General features: G+C 40.0%; 1 protein-coding gene across 17 annotated transcripts in view; it reads right to left on the bottom strand.

The window, feature by feature from the left end:
• AGPAT4 (1-acylglycerol-3-phosphate O-acyltransferase 4) overlaps positions 1–18,491 on the bottom strand; it is a 1,412,586-nt gene that overhangs the window by 515,264 nt on the left and 878,831 nt on the right. For all 17 annotated transcript variants that reach the window (XR_013830736.1, XR_013830737.1, XM_079939090.1 and 14 more), the window contains one exon: positions 15,282–15,418. Coding sequence is in view for 15 of the 17 variants with exons in the window: in XM_079939090.1 (XP_079795216.1) it covers positions 15,282–15,418 (137 nt within the window). In the remaining 2 variants the exon portion in view is untranslated. The remainder of the gene's footprint in view (positions 1–15,281; positions 15,419–18,491) is intronic.

The raw sequence follows: 18,491 nt of genomic DNA on the forward strand, positions 1-18,491 counted from the left end.
CTTAACCAGAACAGTGATGTGGTGAAAATGGAATCTTGATTAGCGCAAAAAGAGTGAGCAAATGGACAGTACTGAGAGGACCTGGGAAAAAGGAAGTGGATTTTGAGGTTCCTACAGAATTCAGGAATAGAGTAAGGTAGGTCTGTTGATGGCTACAAAGCCAGAACAGAAGCAAACAAAAAAGACAAAAGCACCACAAATATGATTAAGAAAGAATCAGAAGGTGTAAGTTTGGGTCTTTTAATTCACAAGTTATTTTCAAGCTATTAATGAGGAAATTTCAGACTCTCTGATGTCATGCTGTGCAATAGAAATTTCTGTGGTGGTGAAATGTTCTATATCTGCTCTAATACGGTAGCTATTAGATATATTTAAGTTGTTCTGTGATCATGAGAAAGTGAATTTTAATTTTATATAATTTAATTGATGTAAATTTAGATTTAAAGAAGGACATATGATCAGTGGCTACGTATTAGACTGTGCAGGTAATCCATTCAGGTAACTATGGAGCCATGGAATAAATGCCTAAAGAAGAAGAATAAAATTCTACAGGTAATATGCTCTGTATTGTTACACTCTTGCTGCGTATCTGCTGTATTCTAGGTCACAATTGTTCTCAACCATTTTATCACCAAGAAACTCTATTACTATTTTCAAATGGAATTTTTAATTTATCCATCTATTCATGCAACATCCAAGAAAGGATCTGAGACAGTTGTACAAATATAAACAGTAAGATTAAAGTAGATAAACAATTGGAGAGAATGTAAAACAGGAAGAGACTACTAAGGACAAGGCTTAAGGAGAGCACACAAAAATCCACGCCATAAAATAGGACACTTGCTGAAAATACGTTTTGGAAGCTCTGATCTTTCTAGTGGCCAGAACAGAGAAAACATCATCATCTCTAACAGTTATGTTATGGACATCATAGAAAGTATTCACGAAACTCAGGAGAATCAGTGTTTTTCCTGCACTAACGTCTGGATATCTTTGACACAAATGAGTCAGCTGACCAAGGCATATGACTCTCTGAATTTCAGTCTGTGAGCTAAGTAAGGATGGCATGTTCCTGCTCCAGAGACCCAGAAGCAGAGGAAACTGGTTTACAGCAAGGGAGGAAGAAAGCAGATAGGCAGAGGCGAAGGAGACGAAGAAGGAGTCTGTCCCACAGCTGTCCTTCTGCAACGGGAGACACCCCATCCTTGACAATATGCCCCTCTCTCCTCACGCTGGCTTTAGGGGCTTCTACTCATGCAACCACGAGAGGCCTGGTTTGTGCGGGAGAGATTTCTTCCGTGAGTTGACGCTGCTAGTAGGCACAACCCTCCATGGCGGCCCTACAGGAAGAAACTCTGAATTTGCCTCTTGTATTGCCCTTCACTGTGATCTGAGAGCATAACTCTAAAGCAAGGTCAGCCAGGGTAGTTCACAGAATTCCGTCATTAGCCCTCTAACTGGCTTGCTTCCTCCCTTACAAAGTGAAATGTACAATGTTACCTACATTACACTGAATAAAAGTTAATTTTCTGTTGGTTTTTAGGATCCTATGATACTCTTCATGAGCATTTGCAAGTTACAATCTGAAGATCACTCTGTCACCACGAGATGAGCTGGCATCACGTCCAGACTGCGATGCCCAGCCACTCCTTCCTGGCCTGTACCCTCCACTCTCGCTTCTTTGAAATAGTTTTCCTTCCTCCCTGCTTGACTGATCTTTTAAAAATGCAAATCTGCTCATGCCACTTCTCCTGTCTTAAGCGTCAAGGCTTTCGACTTCTCCCAGGGTATTTAAAGAAAGACCAAAGTCTTCACAGCAACTTCAGGTGCGGCCAACACGGCCCTGCCCACTCTCTGGTCTTTTCTCACCCTGATCCACTCTGGTCTGTGTTCCATTCCTCAAACCTCCTCGTTCCCACCTGTCTCAAGGTTTTATCTAAGGATGTTCCCTTGGTCAGAACTCTTGCCCCTTTTCTGCCCCACTTCCTCCATTTCTTCTACCTCTTTCCTCAGTCAGTAACTGCATAACTCATGGTTTTTGATGAATGTCTGGAACCCCCTTGAGCTGTAAGCTCCAGGAGGGGAACAAGCTTGTCTTTTCTGTGAACTGTTGTTTGTCCTTTGACTCAAACAGAGCCTGGGATGTAGTAGATGCTCTTTCCTATAAAATGGCCGTGACGGTAAGATCTGCTTTATCTGGGATTCGAAGGGCACACTTTATAAAATATAGAGGCCTATACAGATGCCTTTGTTTTTAGTCAGATGATATATATATAATTTGCATCTTATTATTCAATAAGATGCCATGGTTCAACATATTTCTTAAAGATGTGACCATGAAGATTTTTTTAATGGAAATTAAGGTCCACTTCTAAGGTAAGAGAACATTACTTTAAACTATTTGTATAACTTTTTAAGGATTCAGTAATTAAATTTTCCACTTCTACATGAAATAAAAAGAGCAAAGTTATTAGGGTGCTTTCTGTAATATAAATAATTAATATTTGCAACTTAGAAATCTATCTCCTTACAATGTACAGTCTCATCAGAAAAATAACATTCTTAAAACAATAGCTAAATGCTTTCAAGTGTACTTTGAATTAAATCCCTCAGGCATCAAAATAGCTCTGTAGACTTTTGTAGAATAATATGTCATTCTGAAACATATTTTATTGGCATCTGGAAATCAACTGCAAATGTTTCTCTTATATTTAAAGTCCTTAAAAAAAAGACTCCATCGCTAAGCTCTGACAAATGTGCTTCCTACCAGCACGCTGGGTTCCTTTGCAAACACACAAGTCACAATTATAAGCAATTTTGTAAAATGCACGCTATTTTCCCAGGAGACCAGAATGCCTTGGAGTGGTTAAATATGTAATTGGGTAATTTTCTGAAATGCTTATTATTTACTTGAGTCTCACTGCAGTCTCTCTGGTAAATAGAATATCCCTGTTAATGGTTTTTATCCCCCCAAAAAGCTTCTGCAACTGTCAGTGTTCCTCTAACTTTCCCATAAACACATCATATGACTTGGGATGTAGACCATGAAGAACAGAGCTACCTGTGCCAGCCTCCTTATTTAAATGGCAAGGTGGGCCTCCTGTTCCTTGAACTGGGGTTTTCTGGATTTTAGGCACAGTGGAAAATGAATAACAGGACTTTTAAACTTTCTCATGATTTAGATCATGTCTTAGCTGGTTGCAAATCTCATTATCAGCTTTACAGCTGTTTTTCCACCTTGATTTATTTTTATTTTCTGGATCAGAAGGAAGAATGGCAAAATTGCAGCCTAGAGGTTTCTCTGGAAAACAAAGTTTGAATTTAGCTTTTGTTGATTTATAGCCTGTGTGCTACACTTAGCACGTAAGTTAAGCATACTTTATAGGTAATTACTCCTACTGATATGAAGGTAGCTACAGAAGCTGTGCATAGCCTAGAATAACACCCAGTTCCTGAAACAGTACCTTCTAAAGTGGTATATTAGGTAAATACACTCTGATGATGGTGGTGGTATTTCATCAACAAGAGATCTTATTCCCTCTGAACCAACATCTTTTACTACTTGCCTAGGTATGTATGAATGATAAAAACTCACCAAGACCACTGATTTAACTGAAGTGAAAGTGAATAACAGTCTCTAACTGAAATGAGCACGTTCAAATTAAAACAAGGAGTAAGAAATCCAAAGGATAAATTGCTTTGAGTTGTTTTAGAGGGTGAAGTGCCCCAAATTCTTTTACTTTTGTTCCTACTAAAAATGTTCTGTAACACAGTATTTTAATAGTAACAAATTCAAGTTTCTGCTCTATGTCAATTCTACAGGGCAATTAAAATTTAGTCTTGGTCACTTTTAAATTATGCTATTTTAATTCATAACACAAAGCATGTAGTTCTTTTATTTTACTCTTCAAAAAATGTAATATAAAGAAAACTACATCACTGTAAACAAATTCTCTGCTGTGACTTGAAAACTGTAGACCTATTTTGCCTGGTATAATCTTGGTAAGTATTGACATAGGACCACAGTTAACATAACAGGAATACTGTTACTGTCCATCCATTTCCTTCTACATAAAATCATCCTTGGTGTGCCATATGGACAACCCCTCATGGTTCCACGGAACACAGTTTGATAACCACTGATCTAAAGACACCACATAGAGAGTGAGATGTTAGTATATCTTGTACATCTATTAGTAGGTGCTTTCTTCACTTATTGAATTGATTTTGTTTTTTACTCTGAGTCTGATAAATTTCATAGAAGTAAAAAAGTAACTCCTGGTTTAGGGGCCAAGAGTCAAGGATCTTAGTATTTTTGAGGTGGCAGAGGTCCTGGAGATGAAATAAATTTCATGAATAAAAAGGTGGAGAGGAAAACTTAGCTTTGGAGTCAGGCAGACTTGTGTTTGAATTTCACTTCTGACAGCCTTAGTTTTCTCACTTGATAAATAGGATTATTAATGCTGACCACACAAAATCATTATGAAGTTTAAATAAGGTTACGTATACACAAGGCCTGCCCCAGTCCCCAGTTGCTAGCAGGTGATTTGACCTAAAATTAACAAGGTGTTGATCTAATGGTAGAGTCAGGACTAGTGTCAGGACTTCTAGTTCAGCACTGTTTCTACAACAGTAGTCTAATTTGAGAAACAAATTCAAGTTAACTAATGAATCCATCTTATTGCAGGTCCCAAAGAACAAATATTAAGCCTACTGTTACCATTTCCCTTAGAAGAATTAGCATGGCAGAAAAAATAACACTCGGAGACAAAGTTGTGAACATTAACCATTGTATTTCTGATGAATCTCTAACAGGGAATTTATTTATAAATTAAAACACAATGGAGAAGTAAATGCTGTTAGAAGTCATTACCTTTTAGGGTAGGAGAATATTTAAATTATATTTCTATAAAAGCTACTCTACTGAATGACAGTTATGAAGTTGTCTGGCTTGGGGGTGGCTGGGAGTGAAAGGAGGTGGGAGTCGTCTGACCTCCTCATTGGAGGTAGCACCCTCTCACACCCACGTGTGAGTCGAGTGGGAGCTCCATCCAGGAATGTACTCCTAGAGCTTCCATGTTTGTCTCTATCTTTGGTAATGGCATTCCTGAAAATTAAATGTATACCTAAAATGTGGTTTTTTATTAATTGTGTCAAAATTTTACATGCTTTAGCTTTTTTTTTTTGCGGTACGTGGGCCTCTCACTGTTGTGGCCTCTCCCGTTGCAGAGCACAGGCTCCGGACGCGCAGGCTCAGTGGCCATGGCTCACGGGCCCAGCCGCTCCGCAGCATGTGGGATCTTCCCGCACCAGGGCATGAACCCGTGTCCCCTGCATTGGCAGGCGGACTCGCAACCACTGCGCCACCAGGGAAGCCCAGCACATATTTTTTTAAGTGACTAGTTTAGAAGAATGGATGTATGGCTTTGTTTCTACTTTGTTCAAACCTAGTCTATTTAATTATTTTCTTTTATTGCAGAGTAAGACATGAGCTATGCTTTAAAATTATATAAAAATTATTTTTCAATATGGTACTTGAGTATATCTCTGGCACTTGAAATGCCTGAACACTAAAACGGGCTGCTAAGGGAAGTTGTGGTATTCCTTTGAAGGGCTAGGGCTTAAAATGAGCTGATTTAAAATAGGGCTAACTTTTTACCTGTTTGGATGCATCTGAAATAGGTTAAAACTGAAAATACCAGAGTGTGTCTCATATAGTAGGAAAATATTGTTTTGTGAAGGCTTTTTTTTCAATTACATATATGTGTATAATTTATATATTTACCCTATTATGATGTAAAATATATTTCTTTCTGTGGGTAGCAGTCAAAATGTTGGAAAGCCACTGGTCTAAATCAGTGCTCTCCAAAATTCTGGTTGGGAACCTCTACCAATTTTTGTAAGAAAACAAAAATTGAATATGAATCCCAATGTTAATTTAAACATTGCTACTATTTTATGTACATTTAAACACATACACAAATTAAAGGATGATATAAAAAGTAAATAGCGGCTGTAAAATTTTCTTCCTGTGTCACACAGATTACTTCTTTTAGTGTATTTCTCAATTCCTTTAGAATAATATGATTTAAATTTCAGACTACATACTTGTTCAATACTATACTTGATTACAGTCCAAAAGCACTTGAGGGAAATTTGCTCATTACTTATTGATGGCCTATTCAGAATAAAAAATTTTTGAGGAAGGACTTAAAAGTTATACTAACAGTTAGTAGGACAGCATATTGATACTATAAATAAAAGAAGAGAAATACCAAATAATGGTAGCCTTGTTAATGCAACTGTTTATATTTCTACATATGTCCCCTATATAAAAGACTAATTTGGAAAATCTGGTTATATAGAGTGAATCTAACTTAATAATTTTAATAAGATCTTGTATCAATAACTTTTAAGAGTTTTTTTTTACAGGATTATATTTAGGTAATGTTTTAAACTTCTTATGATGTTAATGCAAAATTAATTATCTCCATTAATTGTTAACGTGCTAATGTAGAAAATGTCAAAAAGAAATCATATTTTCACTTTTTACCCAGGAAACCTTAATTAAACCCAAGTTGCAGCTTTAAGTTTCCTGCTAGAATTGTAAGTATTTAGAAAACAATCTGAAATTGGGGCCTATAATTGGTCTTGACTGGAAAACTGTCACATAGAACACCTATGGTGTATCAGGAAGTGTGCCAGTCATTTTTACATACAATCCTATTTCATTCTCTCTGAGTTAAGACTTACTTTCATTTTAAATGAGGAAATCAGCTCAGCATCTGGTAGAGCAGGTCAGAAGTTGGATGAGCAACATCTGACTGCAAAGTTAGGACTTGGCCCACGATCCCTGAATCGTGGATGCAGCCATATCTACTGACTTGGAAGCTGAGCTCCCAACCCTCCAAAGGAAGACCTTTGACAGAGACTGCCAGGAGTCTACTCAAAGTCTTCTTCTCCGTACCCAGGTATTTCTCTAGACCTCATTTTCCAGGCTCCTTTGCAGCCCACAAGGCCAAATGGTAATGTCCTAGGCAACGAATGAAGAGTCATGTGCCATTTCCAGGCCAGGGTTGATAAGAAAGATGCACGTCTCGTCTATTATTTCTTTCCCCTCTGCCAGCTGCACCCTGGATGTGGAGGCCAGTCTGACCATGAAGGCAGCAGTAAGTCCTAATGGGATGGCAGAGCCTGAAAACAGAAGCACCACTTTGAAGAAAAGCACCCACCTCCCACCCCGGGCAAGAACTGAGCTGCATGTGCATGTCTGCTCTGACATCCAGGTCCTGCTGGTTACAGCCCTTTAGACTACAGCATCCGGGGCCTACAGCATCTAGGGGCCTCTGTTTGTGACAGTCCAGCTGGGGGAACCAAGGACTAAGGGCTGCAAATGCCATCCTAACCACCTCCACCTCAGAGATGATTATTGTATTTTTATTTTCACAAAGAATGGAGAAGTTCAGAGGATCCACCCTGAAATGTTTGTCAGTGAGCCCAGATTTTAAAATTAGATAATTGGCAAAAAGTTTCCTGTATTCCTCAGGCATATGGGTGTTGCTACCTGGGAAACCAGCCAATACTGAGTACGGGAGGGGGTGGGGGGAGAGGGAGGATGAAGAACAAGTCGTATCTTAGGAACAGGGGGAAGTTAAACCCTGTGGAGCAGAGCCTGTATGCAGGGTTCATGTCCAGGGGACCTTCTCAGAATTCGGGGTGCCAAGCATGTGCAAACTGTTTCAGAGTCTAGAAGGTGGCTATTATGGATGGAACTGTCTCCCTCAAAATGAGGGACACAATTGAATATTGTGAATACATACGAATAATTCATACGTTGAAGCCCCAGCCTCAGAGTGCGGCCGTGTTTGGAGATGGGGCATTAAAGAGGTACCTAAATTAAAATGAGACCATTAGGGTGGGCTCTACTCTAATCTGACTAGTGTCCTTATAAGAGGAGATGAGCACACACAGAGAGACACCAGGGCTGCACATACAGTGAGATGACCACGTGAAGAGGCAGCACGAGGGAAGCCATCCCCAAGCCAAGGAGAGAGTCCTCAGAGGAAACCAAACCTGCTGGCACCTTGACCTTGGAGTGCCAGCCTCTTCTTACTTGTGAGAAAATAAATTTCTGTTATTTAAGCCTCCCAGTCTGTAGTTTTTTGGGTTTTTTTTTTTTTTTTTGCGGTACACAGGCCTCTCACTGTTGTGGCCTCTACCGTTGCGGAGCACAGGCTCCGGACGCGCAGGCTCAGCAGCCATGGCTCACGGGCCCAGCTGCTCCGTGGCATGTGGGATCTGCCCGGACCGGGGCACGAACCCGTGTCCCCTGCACCGGCAGGCAGACTCTCAACCACTGCACCACCAGGGAAGCCCCCAGTCTGTAGTATTTTGTTATGGCAGCCCTAGAAAACTAATACAGTGACCAATTACAAAAGTCTTCTTACACGTGAGCCATAAGAAAGAGCCGTTTCTGGCAGCAAGAGGGGCAGAGAAGAGAGTTTCAGAGCAAAGTCAGAATGATACCATTTCCTTGAACACAATTACCATCCCCCCTCCTTTCAATATTGCAACTCTATTCACACAATGTTTCCCTCTATAAATATATAATTCCAAGATAGATGATTTCTAGTAAAGGCTTGAAAAGCTCAAAATATAAGAAATGCTCATTTTCCAAACTCCTAAGTCGAGTCAATAATAGAGCATGTAAGATGGTCTGAAAGATGTTCAGATTCTACTGGGAATATATACCATAATTACTTGATTCAGATATTATATATTTATATCCATCTTGACATTAAAATATTAAACCACTCCTCCTCTTGCTAAATTGGTCCGCATTTAAAACATTAAATTGTTTTACTGTCCTCCTTAGGAACCAAGTGATATAAACTCGCATGAATATGTAGATCAACTCCTCTAAGCACAATATTAATTATTTCAAAGACAGCTGGAGGTCACCAGCTCATAGCAATTTCTGTGCATGAAGTCTCATTAATACAAGACATCACACAGTAAGGAAGAATAAAGTTTTATCACAGTTACTGCGTGTGTATGTGTGTGTATGTGTGTGTGCGCACATGTGTTTCAAGTGGCCAACATATAGAACTAAACACAGAACCAGCAGTCACTGAATGCAGCCTGTGGATGATGATGGGGGAGGAGAAGTAGTAAAGGAAAACATTCTGCAATTAGAACACTTTTTAAAAAAGCAACATCTGTCCAAATCAGGAAATGGGGACTTAAAATCCAAAGCAATTTCTGTCTCAAATAAACTTAAATTTTCTTGACCTAGAGGCCACAGATAGCCGTGATCTGTTTGGAATAAAGCTGAGACTAGCTCCAGAAGCGTGCGGCTCATGAAGATACAACACACCTCTCCTCTCCTCAGACGCTGGAGAGATGAACAGAGGGTCTGGCCCGCTGCGTCTTTCATGCCACACTCTGCCGAGAGCCTCTTTGGCAGCTGCAAGCCGCAGCCGGAATGCCCTGACATAAACCGTGCAACAGCTGCCGTGGAACTCCCCAAAAACTGAATGCAAAGCTGTTGATAGTGTCACCTAGAATTACCCACAAATGAAGGAGCATATTTAACATTGTTAGTGAGCTGTGCTTTTTTAAAATTCATAATCTGAGTATAAGATCCTTACTTTCGCCAAATTCTGATAAAATTGATCTTCTTGTCCAAGTAACTCTTCAGGGTCCCTACTATAGTTTTCTTTTATACCTCTGAATGTGAACTCAAAATTTACCTGTTGAAAAAGCTAATTAAAAAACTGTTTTCACACACGACAGCACCTGAGATGAGGAAGATAAGCATAAACAAAGCCATTCTCTAGCGTGATTAACACAATACACATAACAAAAATAATACTGAAAATCCTGAATACTGGAATACTTTGCACACATGTTCAGAGTTTTCTGACTAGGGGTGTAACTGGAATTGAGATTGCTTCTGGTCAGGGAAATTTGGCAAAACCTTTCAGGCAACAATTTGAAAGTTAAAAGCAGGCAAATATCTGTATTATTTAGGAATGTATAGACATAGGTGGTGATGCTATGAGGAAAAGCAAGGTAATGAATATCACGGAAGTCAAGATCATAGTTGCATCAAGCCAAGAGGGAGGAGGCTGGGGTTGAGGAGGGGACATGGAGGGCGTCCGGGATGCTGGCGATGCTGCCTTTCTTGACCTGGGTGGTGGTACCAGAGGTCCTCTGTAACTATACAAATCTATATAACAATATGAATGTATTTAAACACTGTTGTGTATGCATGGTATGTCTCATAATAAATTTAGGAATGCATCAAGCCATTTAAAATGATACACTTACGGGTCAATTAATATTCTATTGACTATGATGATAATCCTTCCAGCCTCAGGAGAACACCCTCTCTACTGACAATGCCAAGTGTACAGACTCCAAAATCGTGCTGGCTGCCAAGTAGGGCAGGGAGAGGAATCTGGTTACAGACATTTTAATAAAAAGAGGAAGAAAGGCTAAAGACAGCTGTCTTGAACAACTCTTGGAGCTGCCTTAGGGACTTACAAGCATCTTTCCTGAACTCTTTGGATAAGTAATAAATTTATACTTAAAACTGGTTTGCTTTCGCCCTTATAAAACAAAGGTAGAATGCTCTTCTTAAGAGTTCAGGGCAGAAGTAGGTGGAAAGAAATTATTTTGCCTTCTCCGCTAGCTATTCAAGGCATGCCCACCTTACTTCTGCTATTTAAAATGTTATTGCATTTTTAACTACTTAATAAGATGCAAGAGAAGCTGAAAGGCAGTTTGGAAGGTAGAAACCCAAGCAAAGTAAAACTCAGGGGCGCAGTTTACTGGGACATGGGCTCCTCCGAAAGATAAACAGAGCAGCGCTGCTGCTGGTACCACTTCAAACAGACGCATAGAGTCACTTCGTTTGTAAAACGCTAAAGACACACACGAGAGCATCAAACAAATGTTCAAGTCCTTTGTCCCCTGTGAAGCCGGATTCCACAAAGGCAGCATTTCCAAGGCCAAACAGATGAGTGCACAAAGCCCGTTGATCTAGCTAGAACAAGCTCCTGGACACCATCAGTTCTGTCCTACAGCTCTTTCTCTGGTCCTTGTCTGTGCACAAGTCACTCCTTATAATGAAGATACTTGATGGAGTGTAGTTCCGATCGCAGGCGGGTGGGGGGAGGAGAGCTAAAAATACATTCAGTAAATTTCCCATCCATCCTCTGCGCAGCGTGACAGAGGGTTGCGCGCCTGCAGGCCTGTCGGCTCCCTTGCGGGTACACAGCCAGACCACAGCCCCCCTCTGCCGGTCCCCCTGCCCACACCCTGTGCGGGTGGGAGGGGCTGCGGGGATGAGTTCCGGAATACAGAATGTGGGAAGAAGTGATGGGCTCCGTTTCCAGGCTTGGTCTCAACCCCCCCGCCCCTCCATGATGCCCCTGCTCTGGCTTCCTGGTCCGGTCGGCCTGGGTAAAGAGGACCCAGTGGGGACTCCAAGGTCACTGAGGATGGCAAAACCACTAGGTAACAGAAGGCTGAGTCTGAGTCCCTGAATGATGGGGTGCGGCAGAGGCCGCAGAGCCAAGCCGCATCGGAGCATGGATGGGTGAAAATCACCCCTGCTTCTGTGATTTCAGTATTGCTTTTGCTAGAGAAGTTAAATTACTATCCTGACTTTACACTGCCTCATACATCCAAACCACAGTAAAACTACCCAAATTGCTTAACCACCCCAAAGATAAGACAAAAAGTTTAGCATTACCCTCAAAAAATTAGGAAGTTTGATTTCATTTCAAATAATTTTGAGGTAGAAAGAACACTGACTTTGGACTGGAAGCCCTTCAGCTGCCTGAATCCTGCTGCTGCCATTTTCATGGTGACTGTCACAATTTGTCAAGATCTAGGAGCCGGGAAGAGAACAGGCTGTGTATTTCACAGACAGAGACAGACACATAGAGAATGTCTGTATGAACAGCTTCTAAGCAGGTTGTTACTATTTTAAAGCTAATAATATGAATTGCCAAATTGCTTTTCAGAAATATTTAAATTTATATTTTTACCTCTTTTGAATATATGTCTATCACATTATATTTTATGCTTCAAAATTAGCTATTCTTTAGAACCTAATTACACTGAGCTTTCAATAACTGTACTGGCCACTTGCACATCTTCTTTGGTGATCTATTTTTTAATATATTCCCTACTTTGCAGTGTGGTTTTAGGAATTATATGGACTTGGATTATTTGTGTGTATTTGGGAAAGCATTGTTCTAAAGCCAACATGATCGTTTATGTTGGGTTTTATGCTTAGCTCCCTGAAAAGCTGACTAGAAAGCAGCCTTCTTGACTCTCCAGGCATCAAGAATATCTCTGTTTCTCAAAAGGGCCAGAGCTATCTGCCTCGTGGTTAATAGTGCCGACTAAGACACTTGGGACACTACTGGACTGTAGCTGGTGAGTGGACTTATTCCATAGAAAGGAAATGGTTTTTCTATGTTATATGAAAATGGGAATTACATGAAAAGTGACCTGGGAGGAGAAGTGTTAAAAAAAAGTGAAGCACTGAAGGCGGGGATGCACTTGGATGACACCGGTGGCAATGCCAACGGCGTATTATAGGGAAGGTGGGAACTATTCCCTCGGACACCCCATTGCTATAGGAAATCTGTGTTACCAGGACTCTTAATGGACTAAACACATTTTGCATAGTCATCATCATATACATTTTATTTTTATTTTAGCTACACTCTAAAGTAAATCTACCTAAATCCCTGAGGCTCCACTGGGGTGTGTAAGTGATACTCAGTGCTAAGAGAAGATACACAAAATGCTCTGGCGTTTCAAATTAATCCCTAGCATAGGATGTGATAACAGTAGGTAGAGCAAAGAGACAGCCAATATTTCAAAATAATTATGAAGTTTTTCCCAAAGCCCTTAACTTCATGCAAGAGTTTGTTAGAGGCTCTGGAAATAGGCCATTTTGGCCGTGTTTGCCCATCTTTTTTTCAAATCCACCAACTTTTATGGAAAAACCTATGCTGGTTAGCAAGTCAGATCACTCGTGGACAAAACAGATAAGGGGAGAGGGAGCATTTTCGCGCTCGCTTGTGCTACAGTCTCCCATGGAAAATACCTATTGCCTGTAGAATGTTCACCCCGGAAGTAGTGCTCGAACTTTCAGCCCTGGGGCCTTTAACAAATACTGAGGGCCGCCCCCAGAGGCATGGCCTAGGCATTGGGGCTTCTAAAAACTGCCACGTTATGGAAATGTGCATTGCGGTTGAGAGCCCTGCCCAGAGAGAAGTGGGATGGGAGGGTGGGGGGAACACAGAGCTCTGGAGCAACCACACCTGGGTTGAAGTCTCAGCTCTACCCTTCCTGACTCTGTGATGCTGGGTACTCAGTCATACTGAGCCTTTACTTCTTCCTCTGAAAAATACAAATAATTCCTGCTTTTGAAGTTTGCTGCTGGTTTAAATATGGAAAAAGTGCCCCCAAATTAGAGATACTCTTCCCTTGAACTTCCTTTCCATATCACTTTTAGAGGTATAGTACTTTTTTGTTTACAGGCTAATCTACTCATATAGTGATTAAGAGTCCAAGTTCTAGAGCCACCACTAGCTGGCTCTGAATACCAGCTCTGTTACTTACCAGCTGTAATACCATGTGCAGTTTAATTAAATTCTGTGAGCCTCAAACACTTCATCCATAAAATGGGCAGAACGACAACATCCATTCCGACAGGGCTTTGTGGGGATTAAATGGATGTACGTATGTAAGCATCCCAGTGGTACCTTACATACGGTAAGTACTCAGTAACGGCTCTAATCATTGTTTATTTTTTACTCTCAGGGAAATAAAATTCAGCATCCCACTCTTTCAAAGCATAACAAAATTTCTGGACAAATGAGGAGCTCACACAAAGGAAGCAGAGTTTGTATATGAAAGGTGTTTTGAACCAGTTTTAATTGTTCATCATAAAAATTATGCAAATGGAAAAGTTGGTTCACTGTTGACTAGTCACACCTTGAAGAATACATATGTCTAAAATTGAGCTTTGAAGGCATTTAGCTTAAGGTGGTTGAGAAAGGTTTGAAAGACTAGGTTTGGAAAAAAGAACATCTTATTACATATGTTTTGGGGGTAAGAGGTATCAGACTTCTATACAGAAATGGTGAACTTACATGGACACTTTGTTAGCAAGACATTTAGTATGTGAGTCATACAGCAATAGAAATAAATGCTTTATACTGCTCTTTTCTGGCTTCTGCGGGGCCAGTGTTATTGGAAAAATAGTTCCCTAATTCTACACACAGACTCTACTTTTTGATATATAGTTAATAGTCCCAGAAGACTGATCTCAGGTTTTTTTTCTCATAATGTCACTATTCAAACACTAATGAAGGGTTTGTTTCCCAGGCTCTGGAGACATTAAATAATGAATTTTGGGGAAAGGGCTGTTTTGTATGGATCTGGGGAAGTGTGAGGGTTAAATAGCTGCATTTACCACAAAGTGAGGAAGAACAATCTCGAACAGGGCTGCGCAAGATAGATACGTACTTCACATCGTACCCATGCCACACTAGCAGAATAATTCATTCTAGTTTGTGAGCATCGAAATATCCTTTGGCCTATGCCCAAGTAGAAATACAACCACCAAGTACATTCAAATCTTATTTACCAGTGAGTCTCCCGTTTACAGCTTCATGCAAACCCCACGGTCAGAAAAGTGAACGAGTGGATTCAAGCCGTGGGTTCCATTGCAAGAGTATCCATCACTTGGTTAGATATGGACTTCGCCATTAAAAGAAAGTGATAAATTGCGAGTGTGGGATTGACATTTAAACACTGCTATATTTAAAATAGATAACCAACAAGCACCTACTCTGCTAAGGGAACGAGCACAAGGACCTACAAGCACAGGGAACTCTGCTCAATATTCTGTAATAACCTAAATGTGGAAAGAATTTGAAAAATAATAGGTACATGTATATATAACTGAATCACTGTGGTGTACACCTGAAACTAACACGTTTTTAATCAACTATACTCCAACATAAAATAAAAATTAAAAAAGGAAGTGATGGCTCTAGAAATAAATGCCCCCTGCTTGCATAAACTAATCTTGCTTTAATTTTCTTGCCTAGCGATGTTCAAACAGATGTCTGAATTTTCAGCCCCTCAGTAGGGACTGGGTATATCTAAGATAGCTTTATTTCAGTAATTTTCCTCTTTCTGTTCTTAATCAGAATTAGAAATGGAGGGAAAAGTGCTAGACTTACCCACACAAGGTAGAGAGTAACCAAGCTGAGGGTCGTGGACAAACTGCCGATCATTGAGTCTCGTCACACAGTAGAGGTGGAAACAGTCTAAGCAAATCACGTGGCGGTAGTTGCACTGGAAAACCAGGACCGGGCTTCTGGTGGAGGTAAAGAAAGACATTTCCTCTAGTCCTTCTAAGGCTGGCAGGCAACGTGTGGTTTAGAACACTTTCTGTAATGTCATAGGGTTGCTTAGGGCATGCTCTATGTAAAGACCTGCGCTGCTAAGCATTGAGCTCATATATATCAATGCTACATCTTAAAAATTGGGAACACCTTGTGAGCTATAAAGAAGATTGATTTTCTTAATTTTATATTTTTTACATGACCATAGTTACCAATCAGCTATTAAAACCCAAGCTCAGATACAAGCCCTTCCTAGAAGCCTTCCTTGACTTATAATTTCCGATTAACCTACTCATCATTCCATCCACTTACATATATTTTGATTGATCCATTATTACATTGTAGTATTGAAAACAGACACTGTCTTCTTTACATTGATATTCTCATAGCACCAGGCATTGTAAGTTTTTAAATAAATGTTCCTTGAATTTAGTTATAATAATATATAGAATCTGAACTTCCCCAAAGTCGAAAGAAAAATTACTACTGCATCAAACAAAGTAAATGTGTTAAACAGTCATTCACATTTCATTAGCAAATGGAAAAGTAGAATTTAGAAATAAAAGATTATCTAGCAGAGATCCTACTACAAGACTTTGTCTATTGTGCTACCCCCATCCACCCAAATATTCAAAGTTAGGGGATTACTAACAAATCAATACACACAAGTCCTAACAATTTTGAACTTCCTTAAAACACTTGGTAGAAAAAAATATCTCCTGAATAACTACGTTTTTGCTAGTAAATGAACCACATGATTTTATGACAAAAAGGAGACAAAATGGATATAGTAACTTGAGATCAGCCCCAAGGCAATTTTAATAGTAAGAAAGTCATTAGATTTTACTTATATAAACCTATTTTCTATGTAATGATAACAAGGTACAAAGTATTTTTCATTTCATACCCAATTCTTAACAGATATAAGAGCTCTTCACAAGCCCTTTCCCTAAAAAAAATGATATTAATATTAGAAGATAACTCCTTAACAATTACAAGATTTTCAAAATTCTGTTTCCCTCTTATTTCAAAACAATATATAACACAAAACAAAATGGAAAAGAAACCTTGGTATTTTAATCTACAGGATCTTGGATCTACAGGATGATGGTCGATTTCATCTAAGCAGCCCTGAGGTTTTTATGTGTTTTCATTTCCCATCTCTGAGCCCACTGATGTCCCTTCAGGGCCATTTCCATTCCCAGGGCCTCTTTCAATTAGGTGATGACTGTGTTCTGAACTTTCAGCCTCTTCCCTTCTAACAACTTCCCCCTTGAAGATGATAAAATATAACGCTTTCCTATATCTAACAGGAGAGTCAGGCACACATGCACACAAGCGCATACACACCTCATTCCCTCTGTGTGACCCTACAGAGCTGCTATATCTTGCCTCCTTCTTTCAGAGCTAAGTTCTATGAAAAATGTTCTTCATTCTGATTTTAGCAACATGGTCGACTCAAACTTTATGGACTCTTGATCTGTTATCAACACACAGAAACACTGGAGAAACTATGAGAACATTTATAAAAATGTTCCTATATATAACAAGGTTAAAAAGAAAGCTTGGCAATTACCCTGTAGAAAATATAAAAAGAAAACTTATATAAAAGCCAAAGCAGTCAGTATGGACTGTGGACTCTGCCCCAGTGTCCCAGAGAGATGTTAAGATGCATGGCATGGAGCCACTGATCTAGCAAATGTGTTCTTTCCCAGCCCTATTAATAGAAGAATAGAAAGAGCTCTCTTTCATGTGTGGACAACAGTACACATGTATAGTTTCGCCCTTCAGTTAAAATCTGGTCAAAAAGAACTTACGCTATCTAGACAATTCAAAGAACATCAGTTTCTCTGGTTTATTGATTACATCCTGCTATTTGGAACAGATTAGCAAGAAATGGAAAATATACTGGAGGCCATGGTGGGAGATAAACTCTATGCAGATTCAGGGGTCACCTACATTAGAGAAGGTTTTTAGAGGTCTAATATTTGGGGCATGGAGGGACACACCTGACAAAATAAAGGACACAGTCGTCACCTTGCCCCTCCCCTGCTAAGAATGAAGTACAAGGTAATCACAGGCTCCTAGGACCCTCAGAGGCTGTGGTTCCCACAGAGTGAAGCACATGCTCCTGGGGACACAGGAAACATCCCGTGGAAAATTCAGCTCCAGTGGTACCGGTTCCCTTCAGCCTCCTTAAACTGGAATACAGGCAGGAAGGAAAATTGACCATCCTGGCAGGGATAATTGACCCTAATCATCAGGAAGGGCAAGAGCTGCTGTTACACATGGGGGCGGGGAAAATTCACATGGCATCTAGGTGGTTCCATGGGACATCTCTTGATACTCCTATGCACTTTTAATGGCAAATGGACAAGGGCAGCAGTTATGGCTTAAGAAATGCATGGTGACCAGGATTTGAGACCCTTTAGGATATATATTATATATACACATACATATGTGTGCATATATGTATAGATGCACATACGTGTGCACATGTACATATGCACATATGTATATATGCATGCATATGTATATTTTTATACGTAGATATATGGAGACAGAACAGATATATGTATATATTGATAGATAATAGATAATGACAGAGATAGAGCTAGTATACGCACATATTTCAGACAGAATTATCAGTTAGACTTCTTGATATAGTTATGAGGTAAGACTGCTCATCTCTTAAGAATATTCTTAGCATTTATGAAAAAGTTAGGTGAGTGATAAACATGACACCCACAGAAAGGTTATTAATCATCTGAGAAAATGAAATGAGTAAAATTCATATCATGGCTGGAGGGACTACATAATTAATTTCTCAGGAGCTAGATGAAACAGGAAAGGGGGAAATACTGGTATTTAAGAGCACCTACTTTGGGTTAGGAACCTTGCTAGGAACTTCACACATTTTTTTTCCATTTCACTCCCCTAAAGTCAACTCCCTGACTCTACTATTCATCGTGTTCCTTTCTCCACCTCCACCCTCTCTGTGGGCAGGGTCCTAACCTATCTTAGCATACTTCTAGCTCCTTTACT

Source organism: Stenella coeruleoalba (genome assembly GCF_951394435.1).
Source record: "Stenella coeruleoalba genome assembly, chromosome: 12".
In the NCBI taxonomy this organism is placed as follows: domain Eukaryota; kingdom Metazoa; phylum Chordata; class Mammalia; order Artiodactyla; family Delphinidae; genus Stenella; species Stenella coeruleoalba.